Raw genomic sequence first — 20731 nt, 5'->3', positions numbered from 1 at the left:
TTCAAACATTTTTTTCCAAACTCATCGCATAGAAAAAAATGTTTTGTTTTTATAATCAATAACAAATATTTTGTATACTTTGAACTCAAATTTTATAGAGACTCGGAAATATTTCAAAACGACAAGGGATGAACGGAGACCGACCCACGAAAGTCCTCGGCGGCATCGCTGGTGGAGGTTCGGCACGGGGCCGATGAGAATGTGGGAAAATATGTTGGGTTAAATCAAATCCAGCAACGTTTTTGCATCTTTTCCTTCACCGGAACGAACAGCATGGCGCACGACGATGCTGAGTGGGTGGATGTATATGTGTGCGAGACTGAAACTACAAGTGAGATAGAGTGCGCGACTGTTTTTGTTTGCTGTTTCATCGTGAAACGCGCGGCGGCGCGAGCTTTTTGTGAATTATTTCATAAGTGTAATTTGCATATTGCTAAAGCGGGATCAGAGCCCTCGTTAAATACAGTTGGAGTGAAGTTCTGGCACGGGCGATTTAAATTTTAAGCTTATTTACGAATATACGCTGCATATGATGCAGCAAATTTGGGAAACTCTTGAGCTTTGGGAAATCACAGTGCCACGTGAGTGGCATGGCTTTTGGCTTGGCATGGAACCAGTGCAGCCGGATTCTGCAAATGTTGGCAGCAGACACCACCGCTCTTGCTGGATGCATAGTTTGGAACCGGACGAAACAAACGAATGCAACGAAATAAAAAAAAACTGCCAGAAAAATTTCGGATACGGATGTTGAGAGTGCTAGATTTAATCGGATAAAATGCTTACCTAGAAACCACTTCAGCTGCGCTGGAGGGTTTCCGTAGTGCGAGACACATTTCACGGTGGCCATCGCACCGGAATCTACGGTAACGTTGTGCCTGGAGGGACATGAACACCTTCGTGTTCCAATCTGGGTCGTTGTGGTGGAACTGCAAATAAAAACGGCAGACGATAAAAGTTAGATTGGTTTGTTCTGCACTGTGAGTTTTCGAACACGAGAGAGCACTAGTTTTGCTAAATCAGTTAAGCAGAGGATGAACAAATCTATCGATTTCGTATCGGAACCAGGTGGTAGGACGCGTTTTATAAATTATGCTTCATTGTGGAAAAATCACACTGATTGAAATAAAAAAAAAACACTTTGATTGTTCGTTCTGAAGGATTACACTACAGATCGATGACTTAAACAGTTACCAAAAAATTGGTCTTCTCCTTTGTAAATTAATTGTTAACAGCATCATAAATATTTTAAATATTATGGATTTTAATAAAAAAATACCAAGCATAAAATTATCAAAGAAAAATAAAAGCATAGACTTGGGAAAAACTCATTTTAAATAATCATAAATTTCAAAATTATTGTTTGGCGATTTGAGTTGTTATTAAAATGTTTGCAAATTTCAATTAAAGTTCATGTAAATTGAACAATCGATTGTGAACTATTAAAAAATACATTGATCTCTTTGTTTATATTTTTGAAGTATTTGCAGTACAGTCGACGCGCTGGTTGTCTATGTCCAAGGGACAATCGAAGAAAAGAAACATCAGTTTACGGGACGATGCAAAATAAAAACTCACCTAAAAAAATATGCAGTTTGAAGTGACTGAAGATTTCGATCACGATGATCGACAACCAGAGATTTGACTGTAACTGAACAATATGTAAAGTAATGTATGTGTATGTGATTTTTTCGTCCACGACCAGGGTCAAGCCACAACAAATTTGGATTAATTTTTTTTAGAGCTTAACTTATAAAAGTGTGTGTTAGGTTGGTTTCATCAAACCAGTATAACGAGTTGAGATTGCTACATTTTAAAATTGATGTAACTGTTCGGATATTAAGGCAAGCATATAAGGTAAGAATAAGAAGAGAGATCAAAACTATTGATGCTTGCTCTTTTGTTTCATGCATCTTTATAAGTTTTTTTTAATCTGACCCTGATAATGAATTTTCAATAAGTTGCGTAAAAACTCTGAGCTATCTAAAAAAACTTTTACTTAAACCTTTTGGTTTCTTGGTATTGAGTTTTTCTGATGATTTTTGAATATATTTCACTAGATTTGTCTAAATTTAAAACATTTCTACTTTTAATCTGGTGTTAATTTTTTGGTAATTTGACGAACTTAAATTTGTATTTGTTGTTTTCATACAAGCTTTTTAAGTGTCTCTATTATAGAGGATCAGTAGGGTAGGGTAGTCATCAACGAGACACTTTTGGTTTTCAACTTACAACGATTTTTCTAATTTTTTCATCAGCATGTCTTAGTGAGCTTTTAGTTGCATTATTTTTCTTTTAATTTGTTCTATCATTGACCAAAATATGAGATCGATCCGACATCTACAGCCAGAGTTATTCAACTGTCTCATTGTAGACGCACTTGGCAGGAAGCTCTACGAAAATCAACATTTTTCTAGCAAAACATCATGTTTTTGAATTGTTCCATTGCAGGTGACTTGCCTTGAACATTTTAGAGCAATTTTTGCCAAGATGAAACTTTTAATAACAAAAGTTACACTAAAAAGTATTTAAATTTTGTAAAATCCATATATTAATACCAAATAACTTAGTATTTTTGGTTAAATGAAGTTTAAACTCTAGAAATATGCCAAAAATCACTTTTAATTCATGTTTTGAAGGATTTCCATCGATTTTGAAAAGTTTATTGAAGAAAAATCAAAGTGTCTCATTGTTACCCATGGGCTGAAATGAGTGGGGTACAATGAGACTGCCCTGGATTCTGGGTGTATTCTAAATTTTGGCCAAATCTAATGAAAGGACATTGTAGCCCAACTTAATCCCTATGGAACGTCGAAAGACATTTGAAGAAATATTAGTTTTGGTGTTAATGGCAGCCTACGAGCGAAAAAGTATTATTTGTCCATAATTTACTTTTACACCCCAGAATCAAACATTTATGAATTACTTTTCAAGGGAGCGTCCATGACCAAAGCCACTTATATGGCAGACGTGTATCCAGTAGACACACCATTCCCCCAAATATGAGCCTGATTGGTTGAAACTACGACTTGTGAGAGGCATTTTCTCATTGATGACTACTCTACCCTACTATCTAGAGTTTTTTTTTCCAATGTTTCATTAGCTATGTACGGTGTATTTTTACGAGACCCCAAAGATAAAAAAAATCGGTATGCCTGATATTTGGCACCGTGAAAGAAGGGATCTTTCCCGACATTTTGCGGGGTATACCGAAATATTTCGTCGGGGGGTCTAGAGCATTTTTTTTTTGAAGATTATTTTTCGATTTTATGGGATATTTGTTCAAAAAAGTCACAGAAATTCGGTGCATTCATGTTGATTTCACTCAAACTTCTTATGAATATGCCTTGGGGACTCTAACTAATCATATTTGACCCATATTTGACCTCCGCAAAAAAATCGAACCAAATTAACCAGATTTCTAGCATTCTTTGAAATACTCCAAAATCCAAGCTGGAAACCCAGATACGACCGAAAATAAATCTTTTCTTTGTACAATTTGTCATTAAAATACAGCAACACATTGCCCGGATACGAATTTGAGCATTATCGAGAAATTAAAAGTGAGAGTGTGTGCGTGCAACACGGAGTTAAACTTTTCAAAGTGCCGTGGTAATCTTCACAGCAACTTCACAGAAAGTTTAACTCCATGTTGCACACACTCTCACTTTTAAATTCTCGATACAATGCAAAACATGGATTATTTAATAAATATGCTGTTTATTACCCAATTGGTTTCGAAAAAATCAAGTCAAACAATGTAAATGGGCCAATGTGGATTTGTAAACAATCAGTCTGTCCTGCTCATGTCAGTGGTTGTTTACATTTGACATGAGCAGGACAACCTGCTTGTTTACAAATCCACATTGGCCCATTTACATTGTTTTGCTTGAAATACACATTTAAGAATCAATCACATTGTGGAGAACAGTTTTCTGGACAAGTTCCATAAAAAAGCATCAGTTTTGGTTCATTATAAGCAGAGATATGCCCAATTTCCTGAAATAATTTGTGTTTTTCTCAAATATTTCTTAATTTGATTACCTTTCACATGATCGGCACTGCCTACTAAGATATTTTTTATGATGATATTTTTTTTTAATATAATAATTATAACAAGTTTTGACGAAATTCATGAAAATTATTCTATAGCATTAATTACAAAACTCAGTAGGCAGTGTCATGTGAAAGGTAATTTAATTAAGAAATATCTGAGAAAGTCCCAAATTATTTCAGAAAATTGGGCATATCTCTGCTTATAATGAACCAAAACTGATGCTTTTTTATGGAACTTGTCCAGAAAACTGTTCTCCACAATGGGATTGATTCTTAAATGTGTATTTTTTCGAAACCTATTGCGTAATAAACAGCATATTTATTGAATAATCCATGTTTTGTATTGTTTAATGCTCAAATTCGTATCAAGGCAATGTGTTACTGTATTTTAATGACAAATTGTACAAAGAAAAGATTTATTTTCGGTCGTATCGGGGTTTCCAGCTTAGATTTTGGAGTATTTCAAAGAATGCTAGAAATCTGGTAAATTTGGTTCGATTTTTTTTTGGTGGAGGTCAAATATGGGTCAAATATGATTAGTTAGAGTCCCCAAGGCATATTCATAAGAAGTTTGAGTGATATCAACATGAATGCACCGAATTTCTGTGACTTTTTTGAACAAATATCCCATAAAATCGAAAAATAATCTTCAAAAAAAATGCTCTAGACCCCCCGACGAAATATTTCGGCATACCCCGCAAAATGTCGGGAAAGAGCCCTTCTTTCACGGTGCCAAATATCAGACATATCGAATTTTTTTTATCATTAGTTTGTTCTAAAAAACACACCGTGTATGGGATTCCCTTATATAGGACCTTTCTAAATGAAATTCTAGATAAACAAATCATTTCAGCCGATTTTGCATGGATGGAGGGGGGATCGGGATATGTTTTTCTTCTAGCTTACCTCTTACAACTAATCGCACAGGCTGACTCGTGAGCGCATCCTGCGTCGTAAAGTCACTCGCCGTGACTTGACACTCCCACAGCCCGTCGTCAAACTCGAGCTGGGCGGCTCGGACCCACAGCGAGCAGTCCCCGCCCACGTGCGTCGTCTGGCCAAGCCCGTACTGGCTGGCCCATTCGTACTTCTTTGGGTAGATCCCCACCGGTTTGTTGTCCTTTTGCCACGAGCAAACGCCACGTTTGTCAATCACTTTGCACACCAGCAGTGCATCCTGGCCGGGATTCACCTCGGTGTACTTTGGCTGCTCGGCGAACCTCTGGAGCCCCAGGGAAGCTGCAAAGGAACAGAAAAAGTCACAACTTGTTAGATTGGATAACAGAACACAATTAGCAGAATAATTATTTAATGCGAGTCAGAAATGCATATGCTCCGAGGGGTTTTCTTGGCTCAAGACTGGGGAGAAGTTTTTTTTTTGGCTCGGACTCAAATACAGCAAACCAAGATAACCGAGACAATTATGGCAGCGATCTCATTGCGAGGAAGCACAGCTCTATGTGACCTGTGCTGTTGACTCATGGAGTTTGGGGGATCATATGAGAATACCCGATGAGTGCAAACGACGGTTGTAAATGTTCTTATTTTTTTTAAGAGAATTCTTGCACATTAAAGTTTCAAAACATGTTTAATTCATGCTCCATTATTGCTCGGTTTTGAGTGTGAAATACTAAATACTGTTGCTAGGTTTTATCGTTGGAGGTGAACATAATCTAAAAAAAAATCTATTCAATTTATATGTAGTACTATTACATAAGGCCATTGTAAATATTTTTTGACCTAAACATTGAAAAATATTTGCAACGGCCTAATTATACAATTCAATATCTGCCGTAGCAGCTTTGTCTAGTATGTATTTTGTTCAAACACTACTAATTTGAAAAAAGTAAAAAAAAAATAATAATTTCAAATGAAACCGAAAACCACGACGCGACCAAAATCTGACCGAAATAAAAGCCACTTATCGTTTATAAGTGGAAAGTGAAAATTATCACGACCACCACGACCGCGCACATCTAGAAGAATTGGGGATAAAAATATTTTCGGTTCTTTTTTCACACTCCGTTAGAACGAGCTTAGCTTTTTTCCGGTTCATTGATGCATGAAGGCAAAATTTTCGACGGAACCTGAATTTGGAGAGCGATTGGCAGAAGCCATTTTCGGCTCTGCAGACAACAGCAAAGTGCTTCTCAGTGGCCAAATTTGATTAGGATATGGAATGAAATTTCTCGTCATGATTCCAATTTTTGCATGGACTTTATGTATGAAATTGGGTGTCGGAAACTGAAATCAGATTGTATTGTTTGATCAAAACTTGTTTTTATTTCCTACACCATAAATAAGTTTGAACTACTGAAATCCATTTCTCCTTAGAGCTATATTATAACAATTATTTGCCTTACATAACAATGTTGCACATTCGTTGTTAGTACGATACCTTTTTCATAAAAATCTGTTGACTCAGGGTTGTTTAAGATAAAACCAATGTAACCCAATGTATTATTTCTGACAGCAACAATGTTCATACTTTATCAAAATTCTGACTTTTTTTTAGAAGCGGGTGACTTGCAGCAAAAATAGGGATCCGGAATTTATACCGCGTGAAATTGTGACCTTTGGCTGGGAAAATGTCAAGTATTTGAAAAGTGTTCGCTGGCATCTCCAAAACCACGCCTCTTCTTCTTCACCCTGCCGCTTGTTACCAGGCCAGACGAGGGGGACCTTCAGATATTGTTGCGAAACCCCCAACACGTTAGCGGTCCTACGTACACTTTTTCCATCATCATTTTCACGGTTCAAAGCTATTTACATTGGACATGGCCGGGGCTGCTGGCGAAGAAGCATTTTTCTTCTGTCAAGGGCTACAACAGAAAAAAATAACACTCAGTCCCATGGCCCCAAGCAGAGAGGGACGCGTTTTCCTTTTTTTGCTGCGCTAGATTTCTGCCAGATTTAATTTCGCGATGAAAATCTTGGTAAACAGAGTTGAGTGAGCCCGCCATCCAAGGAATGATGACTCAGGACGGGATAAATGATGTGATAATGATAATAAGCGGTTTCTTTTCACTTGCTGACGCTAATTTTTTAAACGACATTGCGCTAGATTGGGGTTCTTTAGAAATATCAAAAACCTTGTTATTTTGTTTTTGTAATTAAGCTTATAAAATCTAGTCAAGATGATTTTACTAATAATTGATTTTCAAAATAAGCCGAAAGCAAACAATCTTTCTGTCCAGTTTCGCCTTAAATTGACAAACTATTGCTGATTTTTTTTTTTAAGATTGGAAAATTCACAGGAAAAAAACCAACCGTAAAACAGAGAACTCTCGCTTGCATTCGTACAATGAATTTAGAGCGAGACAACAACGGGAACTGGAAAAGTTAAATCACTACGAAACATGACGCCTGACTCGTTATTGATTTGTTGCCACAGGCAGCCTCGTGTTGGCTCAGCAACTTGTTATTCCGTTCTGCTGTTGCTGCTGCAACAGTGACCGTGTCCGATTACCCGAGGCGCGAATCTCGTTTTGCTTCCCCAAACTGAAAACACATTTGATTTGTGCGAAACTATTCGCACTGTTTCGTTTGTTGGTGACCGGTTCGGATGTTTTGGTTGGGAAACAAGAGCACCAGTCGACAGACAATTGTGATTAATTTGGGTAAATTTTGTTTGATATTTGAACTGAGTTTGTGAAATTATCTTTTATTTCGGTGCGATTATAATATGAACTTTTTGGGCTTAATTTGGTTAGGAAAACACCACGATTTCAATAATGAGACAAAATAAAACCTAAACGATTATGATCCTTCCAATGTACTCTCATGTAATTGATTACGCTGAATCAAAGTTTGTTTCAATACAAATATTCAATATCAACCAAAAACCACTTTATGTAAAAAATGCATTTTCTCGAAACGAGCTCACCAAACACTGCTTGAAAAATGTTGTGCCCAGCAATGAAAATTTTGTTTACAACTTGCCAAAACCCATGTTTTTATTTATTATCTTACACAGCTAAAAAAGTAGTAATACAGCTGTGTGTAAAAGGCCTGGATATAAAATAAATATTGCATTGTTTTTACAATTTTATGTGATTTTACACTCTAATATATGTAGCCCATCAGTAAAAGGAACAACTCGTCTCTTTGTATTCACAGTAATGCATTCTGCTAAAACGCTCAACCAAACCACAATTACCATGGCAACCAAGCCTTCGGAGCACAACAAGTTCATCGGACTGAAGAAAATCATCGCAGGTATCCACAAAGACATCGCCTTCTTGAAAAAATGCGTCGAACACCAAGTTACACCAACTAGCCACAAGATTAGGACGAAGGGTCATACGGACAGCAAAATCATCCGGAGGGTGGAGTTAGAGCTTGTCAAAGAGAGCATCAAAAACTCTACGGTAGACTGAGTATCAAAACTCTCGAATGCTATTCACTCCATCTGAAACTAGCCAAAGAATTCCCCATCGAATTCGAAGCCTTTTTGACGAAGGTTAAGGTAGCCGAGAAGTGCGAATCAGAAAGGAAACGCAAGATACTGGACAACAAATTCCGACAACTGATTTCCCACATTGCCCCTACAATGAAACCAGTAGTTAAACCCTTAGAAGAGTTCGTTGTTAATCGTTCTTCTGAAACTTTTCAGAAGAACAGTTAACTTTACTCAACAAAGGTCTTAAGTACGCGGTATCATCAAAACCAAACCTGGAAAACATTGTTATCGACATCGAAACTGTTATCAATGCTAACAGCATCGACGAAAAACAGACAAAACCTCCCCCGCTCCCTCCAGCACAAATCAACAGCGTCAGGATGACGGTATCCAAATTAATACGAGAAGCAACAACAAAACACCAGGACAACGCCGAAGTACGAGTAGTGAAGGAACTCAAGGAGAAACCCGTGTACTACCTAAAAGCGGACAAGGGAAAACGGGTAGTAATCATGGACCGGGACGAATACGACAAGGAACTTCTTGAGAAACTCGGAAACAGGGAAAATATTCACTACAACGAGGATACACGCTAATCGATATGGTCAAAAAGTAGAGAACACCATCAAAGAATGTGCAGGCCTTTTGAAATCGGTTGGGAAAACTGCAAAATCGTTGAGAGTACCGAACCCAACTCTACCAAGGATTAAAGCACTACCTAAAGTGCATAAACCAGGCAACGAGATGCGAGAAATCATTTCAGCAGTGGATGCCCCAACCAGTCGGATCGCAAAGTGGCTTGTCGAGGAATTCAAGAGTATGCCGAAACCCTTCCCGAGCCGTTCGATCATCAGTTCGCAGGTGTTCACAAAGGAGCTCTTAGAGTCGGGACCGATAGCTGAGGATGAAATAATGGTTTCCTTCGACGTAACAGCACTGTTCCCAAGCATACCAGTAAAAAACGCAATAGGAACTCTACGGGATTGGCTGCAATCACAATACGAGGGAGAACCATGGAGACAAAAACGATCCAGTATATAACATTCGTCAAATTATGCATGGAACAGAGCTACTTCCAGTTCAGGGATTGCATCTACCAACAGAGGATGGGAGCATCGATGGGTAACCCACTGTCACCGTTCATGAGCGATGTTTATATGGCAGCTTTGGAACACGAACTACAAACCAAAAACCTACTACCAGAACGTTGGTGGAGATACGTAGATGACATCTTCTGCATCATCAAAAGGGACTCACTAACAACGGTACTGGAGCATGAGCATGAGCATGAGCATGGTTGACTGCCAATGAGCTGCTACTCCGTTATTGACAGATCAGCTGAAGTTAAACAATGAATCAAAAATGATCAGTGGGAGCCAACCATCCGTTCACTGTTTAACCCCTGAAGACCCCGACTTTATTAGTCAATACCGGCGCCCTCCCAAGAAGCCTGCAGTTCAACAAAAGGGAGGAATGTTAGTCCGATAGTTGAAGTTGCAGACTCATCGAGCACATAGTTTTTCGCTATATACTTGTTGATACCGCTTGAGACCGTTGAATCCACAGCATCTCCTTCAAGCATCACGTGATTATTTTTTTTTTGGGTTAGTAGGATAAGGTATTGGCTATTCGATGCCTCCCGAGCTACGATGCTATGGGGAGGACTTTCATAACAAACCCGTCGGCGAGCCTTCCGAGCAACGATGCTATAGGAAGGTCTTTCTAATTAGCACACCAAAACACTCGGCACAGGTATTTAAATACTGAATAAATGTAATTTTTCATCACGATTACCCAGACGACATTGATGATATAGGAAGGACTTTTTTACAGTCATTTACAGTAATACTTAAACTTATTTTAATGCAACAATTCACACGACGTCGTGCCTCCCGATCAACGATGATGTAGGAAGGACTTGAGCAAGCCAATCAGGATGAAACACGAAATAAAATTCTTTTCTTTTCACACACAATGCCACATAATTGACCGCGCGTCACCACCCAACTAATTGAACTGATTTTCTTCTGCTTGTGGGCAAGCCAACCAGGATGAAACACGAAATAAAATTCTTTTCTTTTCACACACAATGCCACATAATTGACCGCACGTCACCACCCAACTAATTGAACTGATTTTCTTCTGCTTGAGGGCAAGCCAACCAGGATGAAACACGAAATAAAATTCTTTTCTTTTCACACACACAATGCCACATAATTGACCGCGCGTCACCACCTAACTAATTGAACTGATTTTCTTCTGCTTGTGGGCAAGCCAACCAGGATGAAACACGAAATAAAATTCTTTTCTTTTCACACACACAATGCCACATAATTGACCGCGCGTCACCACCTAACTAATTGAACTGATTTTCTTCTGCTTGTGGGCAAGCCAACCAGGATGAAACACGAAATAAAATTCTTTTCTTTTCACACACAATGCCACATAATTGACCGCGCGTCACCACCCAACTAATTGAACTGATTTTCTTCTGCTTGAGGGCAAGCCAACCAGGATGAAACACGAAATAAAATTCTTTTCTTTTCACACACACAATGCCACATAATTGACCGCGCGTCACCACCTAACTAATTGAACTGATTTTCTTCTGCTTGTCACTCACTAACAACGGTACTGGACACCATAAACAGTGCACGCAGGAGCATCAAGTTCACTTATGAAATGGAAGTCGAAGGAAAGTTACCTTTCTTAGACATCCTGATCCTAAGAGAACCAGGTTGCCCATCTTCGTTTTCTTTCGAGATCTACAGGAAGCCAACAAACACCAGAAGAACAATCCCAGCCACGTCAAACCATTCATTCCAACATAAGATGGCAGCATATCATTATTTTATACATACACCCAACTGGCAGTCGCATGATTGTGATGCATGGCGGCATGAAAATATATCAGAATCTGCATGAAATCTGTCCTCATGCATTTTTTTGCGATATAGGAGTATGACATTTTTGCCCGTTACCGACAATTATCGACATTACCGACGGCTTTTTGGTTGTATTTCATAAAAAAAAACACTTAGCAGAACGAGGATTGAACCACCAACTTCTTGGTTATTGATCCGACACGCTACCACCGCGCCATGGACGCTTGATGAAAAGTGAGTGAAAGAGCACCAACATATGCTTCTCTTTGGAGTGTTGCTCGGGATGGGCCAGCTTTATATGTGTTGGTGAGAACTGCAGATCGCTGAAATTTTTACACGCGGGCAAAAATGATCTACGGGCTTGCTGCAAAAAAATGTTATAAAATATGACATTTTCTGCAGCAAATCCAATGTTGCAGATTTTGAGATATATTTTTCCTTTGGGTGTAGGATGACAACTTTACCCCTCAGCGAAGCAGGAAAACAAAAAGAATTGGAGTACATATTTGAAACAGCGGAAATCAACGGTTACAGCAGAACAACTATCCAAGCAATCATCGATAAGAAGGAAAGAAAACTGCACAGAACTTCACTCACAACCCTTACGCCATCAGCAGAGCCACTGCGAAGAGCAGCAGTAGAATTCGACTACAGGATAACACGCCCATTACGACAAAAACTGGCTAAATTTGGCATCGATTTAGTGTTCAGCAGTAGAAACAGCCAGTTGGAATTCATCTTAGGTTCAACGAAAGACCCCATACCGACTTTAGGCAAACCCGGCATCTATGAGGTATCCTGCGGCCACTGTGATATGAGCTACATTGGACAAACTAAGAGATTGCTGCAAACCAGGTTGGATGAGCATATACACACATATGTCAAAATTGCCATGGAGGAAAAACGGAAAGGATTTGTCCCCCATTTCAAATCAGCAGTAACCGAACACATCATCGAGGAAAAACATAACATCACAGCTAGCGACGCGGTCATCTTAAGACACATCACTAACCCATCGAAGCTGGCTGTCGCTGAAAGTTTGGAAATCTTCAAGGCAGGCAACAAACGTTTACTCAACAAGGATTCAGGTAACGGCTCAACGTGGCTGTTTAAGCTGTTACCTATACAGGCACAAAAGAAGAACGAGGAGGTAGTACCTACAGTAACTACAAATATGGATACACCAGCGATGAACCTTTAGTCGAGAACAGAACACTGATGAAGTCTGCAAGTAGTAGACGAAATACGTATCTGTCAAGATATTAAAATATATAGCGGAATTAAAAGGAACAACTCGTCTCTTTGTATTCACAGTAATGCATTCTGCTAAAACGCTCAACCAAACCACAATGGGAAACCTACTTGACCGAAATGTGAAGCTCATATATGCGTTTATCTTTAAAGCTTTTCATCGGTCTGGTGGCCGAGTGGGCTAAGGCGCCAGTCCTTACTGTTGGTGCTGGGTTTGAATCCCGTCGGTTGCAATTTTTTTTTTGTGTTTGCAAAAAATGTACATGCAGTGTGTAATATTAAGTGTTTATTTTGACGAAGGTGGTGTGCATGCTTTTGCATGCGATTTTACCATCGGATTTTTTTGCTATGTACAAAGCAAAAAGAATTTATTAGGATATTTAGTTTGAAAATACAGCAATAATCATTAAAGAAAATTGTAATTTTCAAGACTGAAGACAATTAAAAAAATCCATTGTTTTTCAAGTGTATAAACCGATTTCTTTTCATCTAGCAATGCGATATCTCATCAGGATCAACTCGGATCTTCTTGCATCCTTCGACAAAGTTGTAGTAAATTGAATTTCCTACAGGAATCTCACACTTGGGCAATTTTGGGCGAGACCTGCGCCACCTGCTGCCAAAATTCTCAAGCAATGATTTTCCCCATACATTTTCGCGAATTTTCTCATATAAACTTCAACGATAAAAACCTTAACCGATTTCGCTCATAATTGGCACAGTTACGTATTATTGCATAAAGAATTTTTTTCCAAAATTTACAATATTTCTTTTCACCTTATTGATAAGTTATTTCTCCAGGTTTTGGTTTTCATGAATCAAAGTTAACTTTTTTTATATATATCCTCGAAAACCCCTTTTCTCGTTTGCGAACATGATTCAATAGAGAGTCTCAATAATTCAGATTCACACAGCGGTTAACGGTGAATAAGACGAACTCCCGGCACGTTGTGTGTATTTTTTTCGCCGAAAGGGAAAATTCCATTTCAATCATAAATCATAAAGATTCCGCTCACATGACCAGGTTTTCCGCTCGTATGTTTTTTTTTGTTTCGTTTTTCGCTTTTAACCCGGCGGCCATTTGGGAAATATGTTTTATTTCTTCGCTACAGCTGAAGATTTTCGCCACAGTGATTTCCCCTCCGTCGAAATTTTCGGACACGGGTACTTTCACTTGAATACACGTGTAGGCACCATAGACAGAAGACTGACGCTGCCTTCCCGCTGGGGCAGAAAACTTCGAATTGGAACCGAATGGAGAGCAATATTAATGATAACGTTTATGCGAAAAGTTTGTCCTGTACTGATGAGGGACGTTTCTGCTGAGTTTGGGAGAGAGTAAGCTGTACTGTTGTCACATTATCGGTTTGAAGTTAAGCGCAGTTGTTTCAGAACAATTTCATTTTATTTCTACTGGTGATTTGGGAGCATTAACTGGATAGCTATGCTATGTGTTTTTATTTGATTTTGGACAAATTTGAAAATAATGATCTACATTTTCATATAAGTGCGAGTTGTGGCGCTATAACCACGGCAAATAGTGTCCAGGTCATTTGTGGAAATACAATGTCCCATCCCTAGAGGGTCCCGGAACACCAAAACTTCTTAGCATGGTGGCTCCCAACGATCAATTGCCTAAACAAACAGGAACGTGAGCGGGGGATCCCCACGTTTCTTCCTCCCCTGTAGATTCAGAACTGTATTGCTGTTTGAACATTCGTGTTCAAACTCAATCCAATTCAACGAATCATCTTTGCGGTTAACTTTACGCAGTTGGCCTGGCCGCATTAACTTTGTGATGTTTCAAAGCAATTTATTGCATTGGGGCACTGCAATTGTTAATAATGGCTCAGCACGACAAGTTGTGACACCCTGATTCAATTACCACATCTGTCATAACATATTTCCATATCTGCTGTCATAAAAAAATGAAGAATCAATTCACCAGCACCGGATAACTTATAAGAGATTATGGATTCAATTTGCTTCCAGTGGTGCTCTAGTATTACCTCCCTTGCAAATGTAGCTCACGTGTAGAGAGCTCCGTGGATGCGAAGAAAAATGCAAATATAAAGCAATCCAAATATAATTTCCTTCCTCGAAAGTGTTCTCCTGGCGCTCTCGGTAGTGGTGCCATAAGATAAATGCACCGGGCCGGAACTTGGTGAGCAGAATGTCCTGGATATGACGTTGGCCATAATACCTTGGCAAGCTTGAGTAATGGTAACAAATGTACGGCTTCCTTATCTGTGCGCTACACTGATAAAGCTCACGGAAATCCTTGGGGAAACTGTTGCAACGAGCGAAGAAATTCGAAGCCAAAGAAAGAAAGCTTCTATAACGCTGCACTACTGCTAAACTTATTATCATAATTTATCTGAATAGGTAAATTCAAACCGTGCACCGGGAGAAAGATTACGGTTTAAGACTCGCTGATTGAATATTCCCGTCTTTTATCTCTTCATCATGTTGCAAAAGGAAGCTTTCCATGAGCGATAACATCGCCTAGAGTCAGAAACTTCTGTTGTATATATATATAATTTGCTTATTTAGTTGGCTGCTGCTTCCTTATGGTAATTACAGAAAACACCAGGTTGGGGCATTAACGTTCAAGGAATTAAATTTACCCTAAAGTCGGAGGAGTTTGCGACTAATGAGTTTGAGAAACGTGTCTTAATTGAATCTGTTCGTTTCTGCTGTAATACGTGAAAACACATACGTTGTAGTTCCAGTTAGTTCGTACTACATGTACAAAACAGAGTTTACCGTACCCAACAAATATGTTCCCACTCGAACTGACAGCCTCGAAGGCTGCCAAATATTCACGCAGTCAAACTTTAGTGAATCTAATTTGGAATCAATTATAAACTTTCCACCATCGCGCGACAGCTCTTATTATCCTTTCGGGGCACATCAGTGCGAAAGTCGTCCTGCCGTGACTTCGCCGAGGGAACTGTTTCAACAGTGTGACTCTAAAAATAAGGAAAAACACAAAAAAACCAAGTCATTATGACGCTTTCGCTGGTGTGACCCCGTTGCCTAAGCACTGTCGCTGTATACGTATGTCAATGATGGCGCAGCGGAGTTCGCCCCAACTTGGCACACAATCCCAGACTTGTCTCAGACTGGGTTTACCGCACAAAATGAATAAATTAGCATAACATATGTACTGAAGCATCTCCATTTAGCTCATGTTTCGGGTCACAACCGATGAACGGGTAGAAAGCAACCGACAGCCAACTGTCCCTCTAGCCGCAGTCGGTTTTCACAGGAGTTGAATTTTCCCGTCGATGAGGAGAGAAAAGCTCCTTGCATAGCACCGGGTAAAGTCGCCAACTGAAAAACTACACACCATACCACCGAATGTACGGAAAAGAAGCAAAAGAAAAACAGAAACTAGATAGAAGCAGACACACACAGACACACACACACACACACAAACACGAAAAGCAGTCAGCTGTGCAGACAAAATCAACATCGAAATTCAACCAAAACAAATTCTTCTCGGTCCATGTTCCAGCATTTTGCGTTTACTCGTTCATTCTCGTTCGGAGATTTGTTGTTCCTAGCATGCTTTGGACAAACTTCTCATCAAATTTGGAAGCTCGTTCTTACGTACACACGTTAACGAACTATATGGTGCTCTGACGAAAGAAATGTTGTGCTTTCGAGTCAGAGGCAGGGTTGGGACTGAAATTCGGGTCACTTTTAAGTCGAACAATGTTATTGGTTTGATTCGGAACCTTAAGTTCATGTATTGTGACATTTTAAACCAAAAAAAGATAGTTAAAAAAAATACTGCTTCGTTTCTCAGTTTATTTTTTTCTTATCAGGTATCAGCGATTCGACGTCGAACCAGCAGAATCAATTTTTTTCACATTTTTCAATAAATATATTTTTGGAACGGCTGAACCAATTTCAGCTCGCCAAATTTCAAAAGAAAGGTTATTTTGTGGGTATTGAATGAATAATGCTAAGACATTTTATAGCAGACTACACTCAAAGATCAAGCGGAAACTTTGTTTGTTGATTTAAAGGGCCAAGGAGTTAACTTCATTAACGGGATTATGTGGTATAATTTTGAAAAAAAAAATTATTTCGGTTTAACAATCGATTTAAAATTATCATGCTTCTACAATAGGGTAGGTGCGGATTTTGAAAAGTTCTCAGATCAAGTTCTGGTGTGGTTCCTATTGTGAGCATACCCATAGGGACTAGCACGCCAAATTTTAGCTCATTTGGTTAAAAATGGGTTCAAGTTTACATGGGAATTACTATGGGAAATTTTGAATTTTTGTTCAATCGCTTCTACAGATTTGGGATAACGGGCAGAAATTTCTAGGATGATTTTCAGAAAAGGTAAATTTTGACCATTTTACGGGCAAAATTCACTGGATTTTTTTCAGTAGGGTTGTTATGCATTCCAAACTGGACCAAAAAAGCGTTTAGTTGAATTTATGTTTTTGAACAAATATTTTTGTTTTCAAAGCGTATTTCGGTTCAGTTTGGCATGCTTAACAACTCTGCAGTAAAATTTTCACAATTCTGAAAATCTCCATATAAAATCCGGGATTAGTGCTAACTAACTATTTTGACAGCTGGAAAACCTGCCTTATCTTAGTAATCTAAATACCTTGATCATGGCCTATAAAAATGACTTTATTACTTTTTTAACTATAGAATTATCATTTATGGTGATACTGATACCATTTAGCTGCATTCTAAACTTCAAACTAAGAAAAACTGTTTTGGTGCAAATTTTACAATCACTGTAGCTATGTAGCTATTTGACATGATATTTGATATTTTCTGGAAATGTACCCAAGAGTGTGCTTTAAAGAATGAGGTCAAATACCACACCCTTTTAAAATTATCCACATTTCAAAATGGCGTCTTTTTCGTAGTATTTTATCTATAACTTTCGTTTTAATGGTCCGATTTTGGCACTCTTGGAAGATAAATGAGTGTTTTTATAAGCTCTACAAATGTCTGTAAGACACCAACTCGTTACGATTTAAGCCTGGGTTAATAAATTAAAAAACTCATTTTTTCACACCTTAACCTAAATGACAAAAATTGCTTCCCGTTTGAAGATAGAGCATTGTGCTCTTGAGCAAAGTTGCTCAGAATTGTGATCCCTATAACTTTTTCGAGGACACCGAAGCGTTATCTCGTCATCCCGCCAAAATAAAAATTCTGAACCACCCTCAAATTTGGAGCACCCTAATGTCCACCGTACCAAAAAATGACCCTGATCATTTGCCCCCAAGACACCAAAGCTCTAAATCAGTGTTTCTCAACCTTTTTCGTTCCATTCCCCCCTTGACTAATTTTCTTAAACTTCATTCCCCCCTTAAATTTTGAATAAATTTTAAACAAATTTCATAATTTACCATTTAATGGTTATCATAAGACTGAAGTTTCAATAAAAAAAAAATCATGCAAAACATAAAAATATGTAGTTTGTGAAATAAACTACCATTGGCAGTCCAAAATTGTTTGAACTTTCTTCCAGAGATATTGTTTTAAATTTAGTTAAATTAATTTGGCTGTCAAAAAAAAACGTTATAAAAGTTTTAAAAAATGATTTGACAAACTGGAATTAACTTATAAGCGATATTTTCAAAATTGTATTTTTTTTATAAACTAACTGTTCCTGATTGAATTAATGCAAATGTTTCCATGAAAAAAAAATCTTATAATCTTTCCTTGTAAAATAAAATTGACGATAATCAAAATACTTGAAAAGAGATAAGAAAATTCACAAAAAAATTCAATGCAAAAAATTCCAGATTTTTTTAAGTTCAATTTAGTTTTTCATAGAACTCTTAAATTTTAGGAGAGTTTATCAATCTCTGAAAAATAGAGCAAAAACTTATAAAAATGTGTTAAAAAAACATTCCTTTTTTAACGGACTTTTATTTTTATAGTAGAAATATTTCTTTCAATTCGATAGTTTCAAAGAAAGTTTCAGACATGGATTATTTTTACAAGCTTGTTTAAAGGCATTACTTTTCTAATGCATCCTCATTCCCCACAAGAATAACCAAATTCCCCCCCAGGGGGGAATTCCTCACCGGTTGAGAAACACTGTGCGTGCTGGATCTCTTCTTTCAAATGCAGCCTAGTGCTTAAAATTTCGCTTGCTTCTTTCGAGATATTTAAGTTTTAAATTTGCATCTTTCTTACCTTAAAATCACTGTAACTTTTGACCCTTAAGTCCAAATTGACTTGTCAGATAATAAAAATGTTTGTTTTTTAGAGCTCTAAAAGTGCTCCGAATACCACTTTTCTCTAAAACTTAACCCTGAATTGCCACGTTAAAAAAACTGATTTTTGAAGGTTTGCTCAGATGCTTTCTATAAATTTGGTCGTAGAAGGCGTAGATTACGATATAAAATTTTGGTGTCTTCGATAAAGTTGCTTGAATTCGCAAGCCCGTCAACTTTCTACAAGACGAAAAAATTCCCAAAAATATTCCTGTAAAGTTAGATTTCAAAAATCACCCTAATAGTGAACCACCCTAATTTTCAACCAAACCTAAAGTTGCCCCTTTCCATATGCAACAACTCTTCTGAAGACACCAAAATCCATTTTCCACTTAATTTTGCGATCTGGACCACTGTGCACTGGTGACAAGATAGGACATTACGATTTTTTTTTAAATGATCATATTCTGATTTTTCAAAGGCAATGAACTACAAACAAAAAGATTCCGTTAGAATGCAGCACGATATCACGAAAAAAAAAATAAATCCATACGGATTTCTACTGAAACGTAATGTACCATCGTCGCTTGTATGTTTTTTTGTGACACGTTCTTTCTTTTTACAGCAGACTTCACAGAAAAAAAAATCATGGTAATATTACATCTGGGAAGGGGTACATCTTTTATGTCAGAAAAAAGGTGTAATTTTACATCTGGAAATGTGTAATTTTACCACTTTTCTGTTGTAATGTCATTTTTTCAGTCTAAATTGAGGTAAAATTATATCATAAAAGAGGTAATATTCAACCTTCCAAAATTAAAGCTTCCAAATTTACATTATTTTTTTCTGTGTTGTTATAAGATAGCATACAATCGACGATATGACAGCAATGATTGATCCTGGTAATAGAGTTTGCGTGACCCACCCTCCATGACATGTATCTCGATATCCAGTAATGTGTAATTACATAAACTAATGGAACAATAACTTGGTTTCCCTCGCCCATTTCTCCGTACGGTAGAGCATGTCGGCGGAGGATTTATGCTTGGAAAACTCAAATGTCAAAGCTATGTAATTCCATTATAAATAACCGAACATAAAACTCTTTCAGTCTCTCTATCTCTCTCCTCATTAATTGCACAACGGATTTGGAACGGGTGGGATATAGAACATTGTAATCGCTTATATTTGTCTTTTATTTTCCTCCATCCTGGGCGGCACATATGATGCTGGTAGTACAGCAGCAACTGAACGGGGCCACGCATTACTGAGCATCGAAAAAGCACTCCCCGACGACGATTCAGCTGATGACATCGCTGCCATGTGGCACACAGTACCACCCAAGTTCCACCCAGTACTCAGTGCCATCCAGCCATATGCCGACCCCGTGGCACAGAGAGCAAAAGTTTCGTAAGCGTAACAATTACTACTGCCAAGTAAAACGTAGGCATTTAAAACACACGAATGTGAATGGAAAAATAAAATATTTATAGGGCGAGCCAACAACCGGCTTTCAGACGGGGTTCCATCAGCTTCGCAGCCACATAGCAGTTTGGTTCCGTCCCAATTCGTTTGTTCTGTGCATTAGTTGGGATCCTACTTTTTGCACGCGTGCACTCTCGTGAATGGCCGGAATAATTTTACACACAGATTATGCTCTGTGGTAGCGGAAACTGTTTTTGTCACACACAGGAAACATGATGGTAATTGTTCGTTTCTGAAAATAAATACGAGCATCGCCAACGTACCATGTTTTAGTGTCAACCAGGACATAGATTTTGGTGGGCCTATTTATAATTTGTACTTGTTTTAATAAAGCTAATTAGGTTGAGTTATTTGAAAATTTAAGTTAATTTTAACTAATGTTTTGGAAAAAAATAAACTTTGTTTGATTGCCAAAGGTTTACCATCTTGGATGATGCAACAAGAAA

General features: G+C 38.1%; 1 protein-coding gene across 1 annotated transcript in view; it reads right to left on the bottom strand.

Moving 5' to 3' along the window:
- The window catches only part of LOC6042771 (irregular chiasm C-roughest protein), a 173668-nt gene that overhangs the window by 96886 nt on the left and 56051 nt on the right, over positions 1-20731 (bottom strand). Inside the window, 3 exon segments of the mRNA XM_038264116.1 lie at positions 784-876; positions 879-926; positions 4960-5292. Of these exon segments, the coding sequence (XP_038120044.1) occupies positions 784-876; positions 879-926; positions 4960-5292 (474 nt within the window).

The sequence above is a fragment of the Culex quinquefasciatus genome, chromosome 3 (genome assembly GCF_015732765.1).
Source record: "Culex quinquefasciatus strain JHB chromosome 3, VPISU_Cqui_1.0_pri_paternal, whole genome shotgun sequence".
Lineage (NCBI taxonomy): Eukaryota > Metazoa > Arthropoda > Insecta > Diptera > Culicidae > Culex > Culex quinquefasciatus.
Note: the sequence above shows the minus strand (reverse complement) of the source record. Positions and strands in the feature narration are given on the sequence as shown.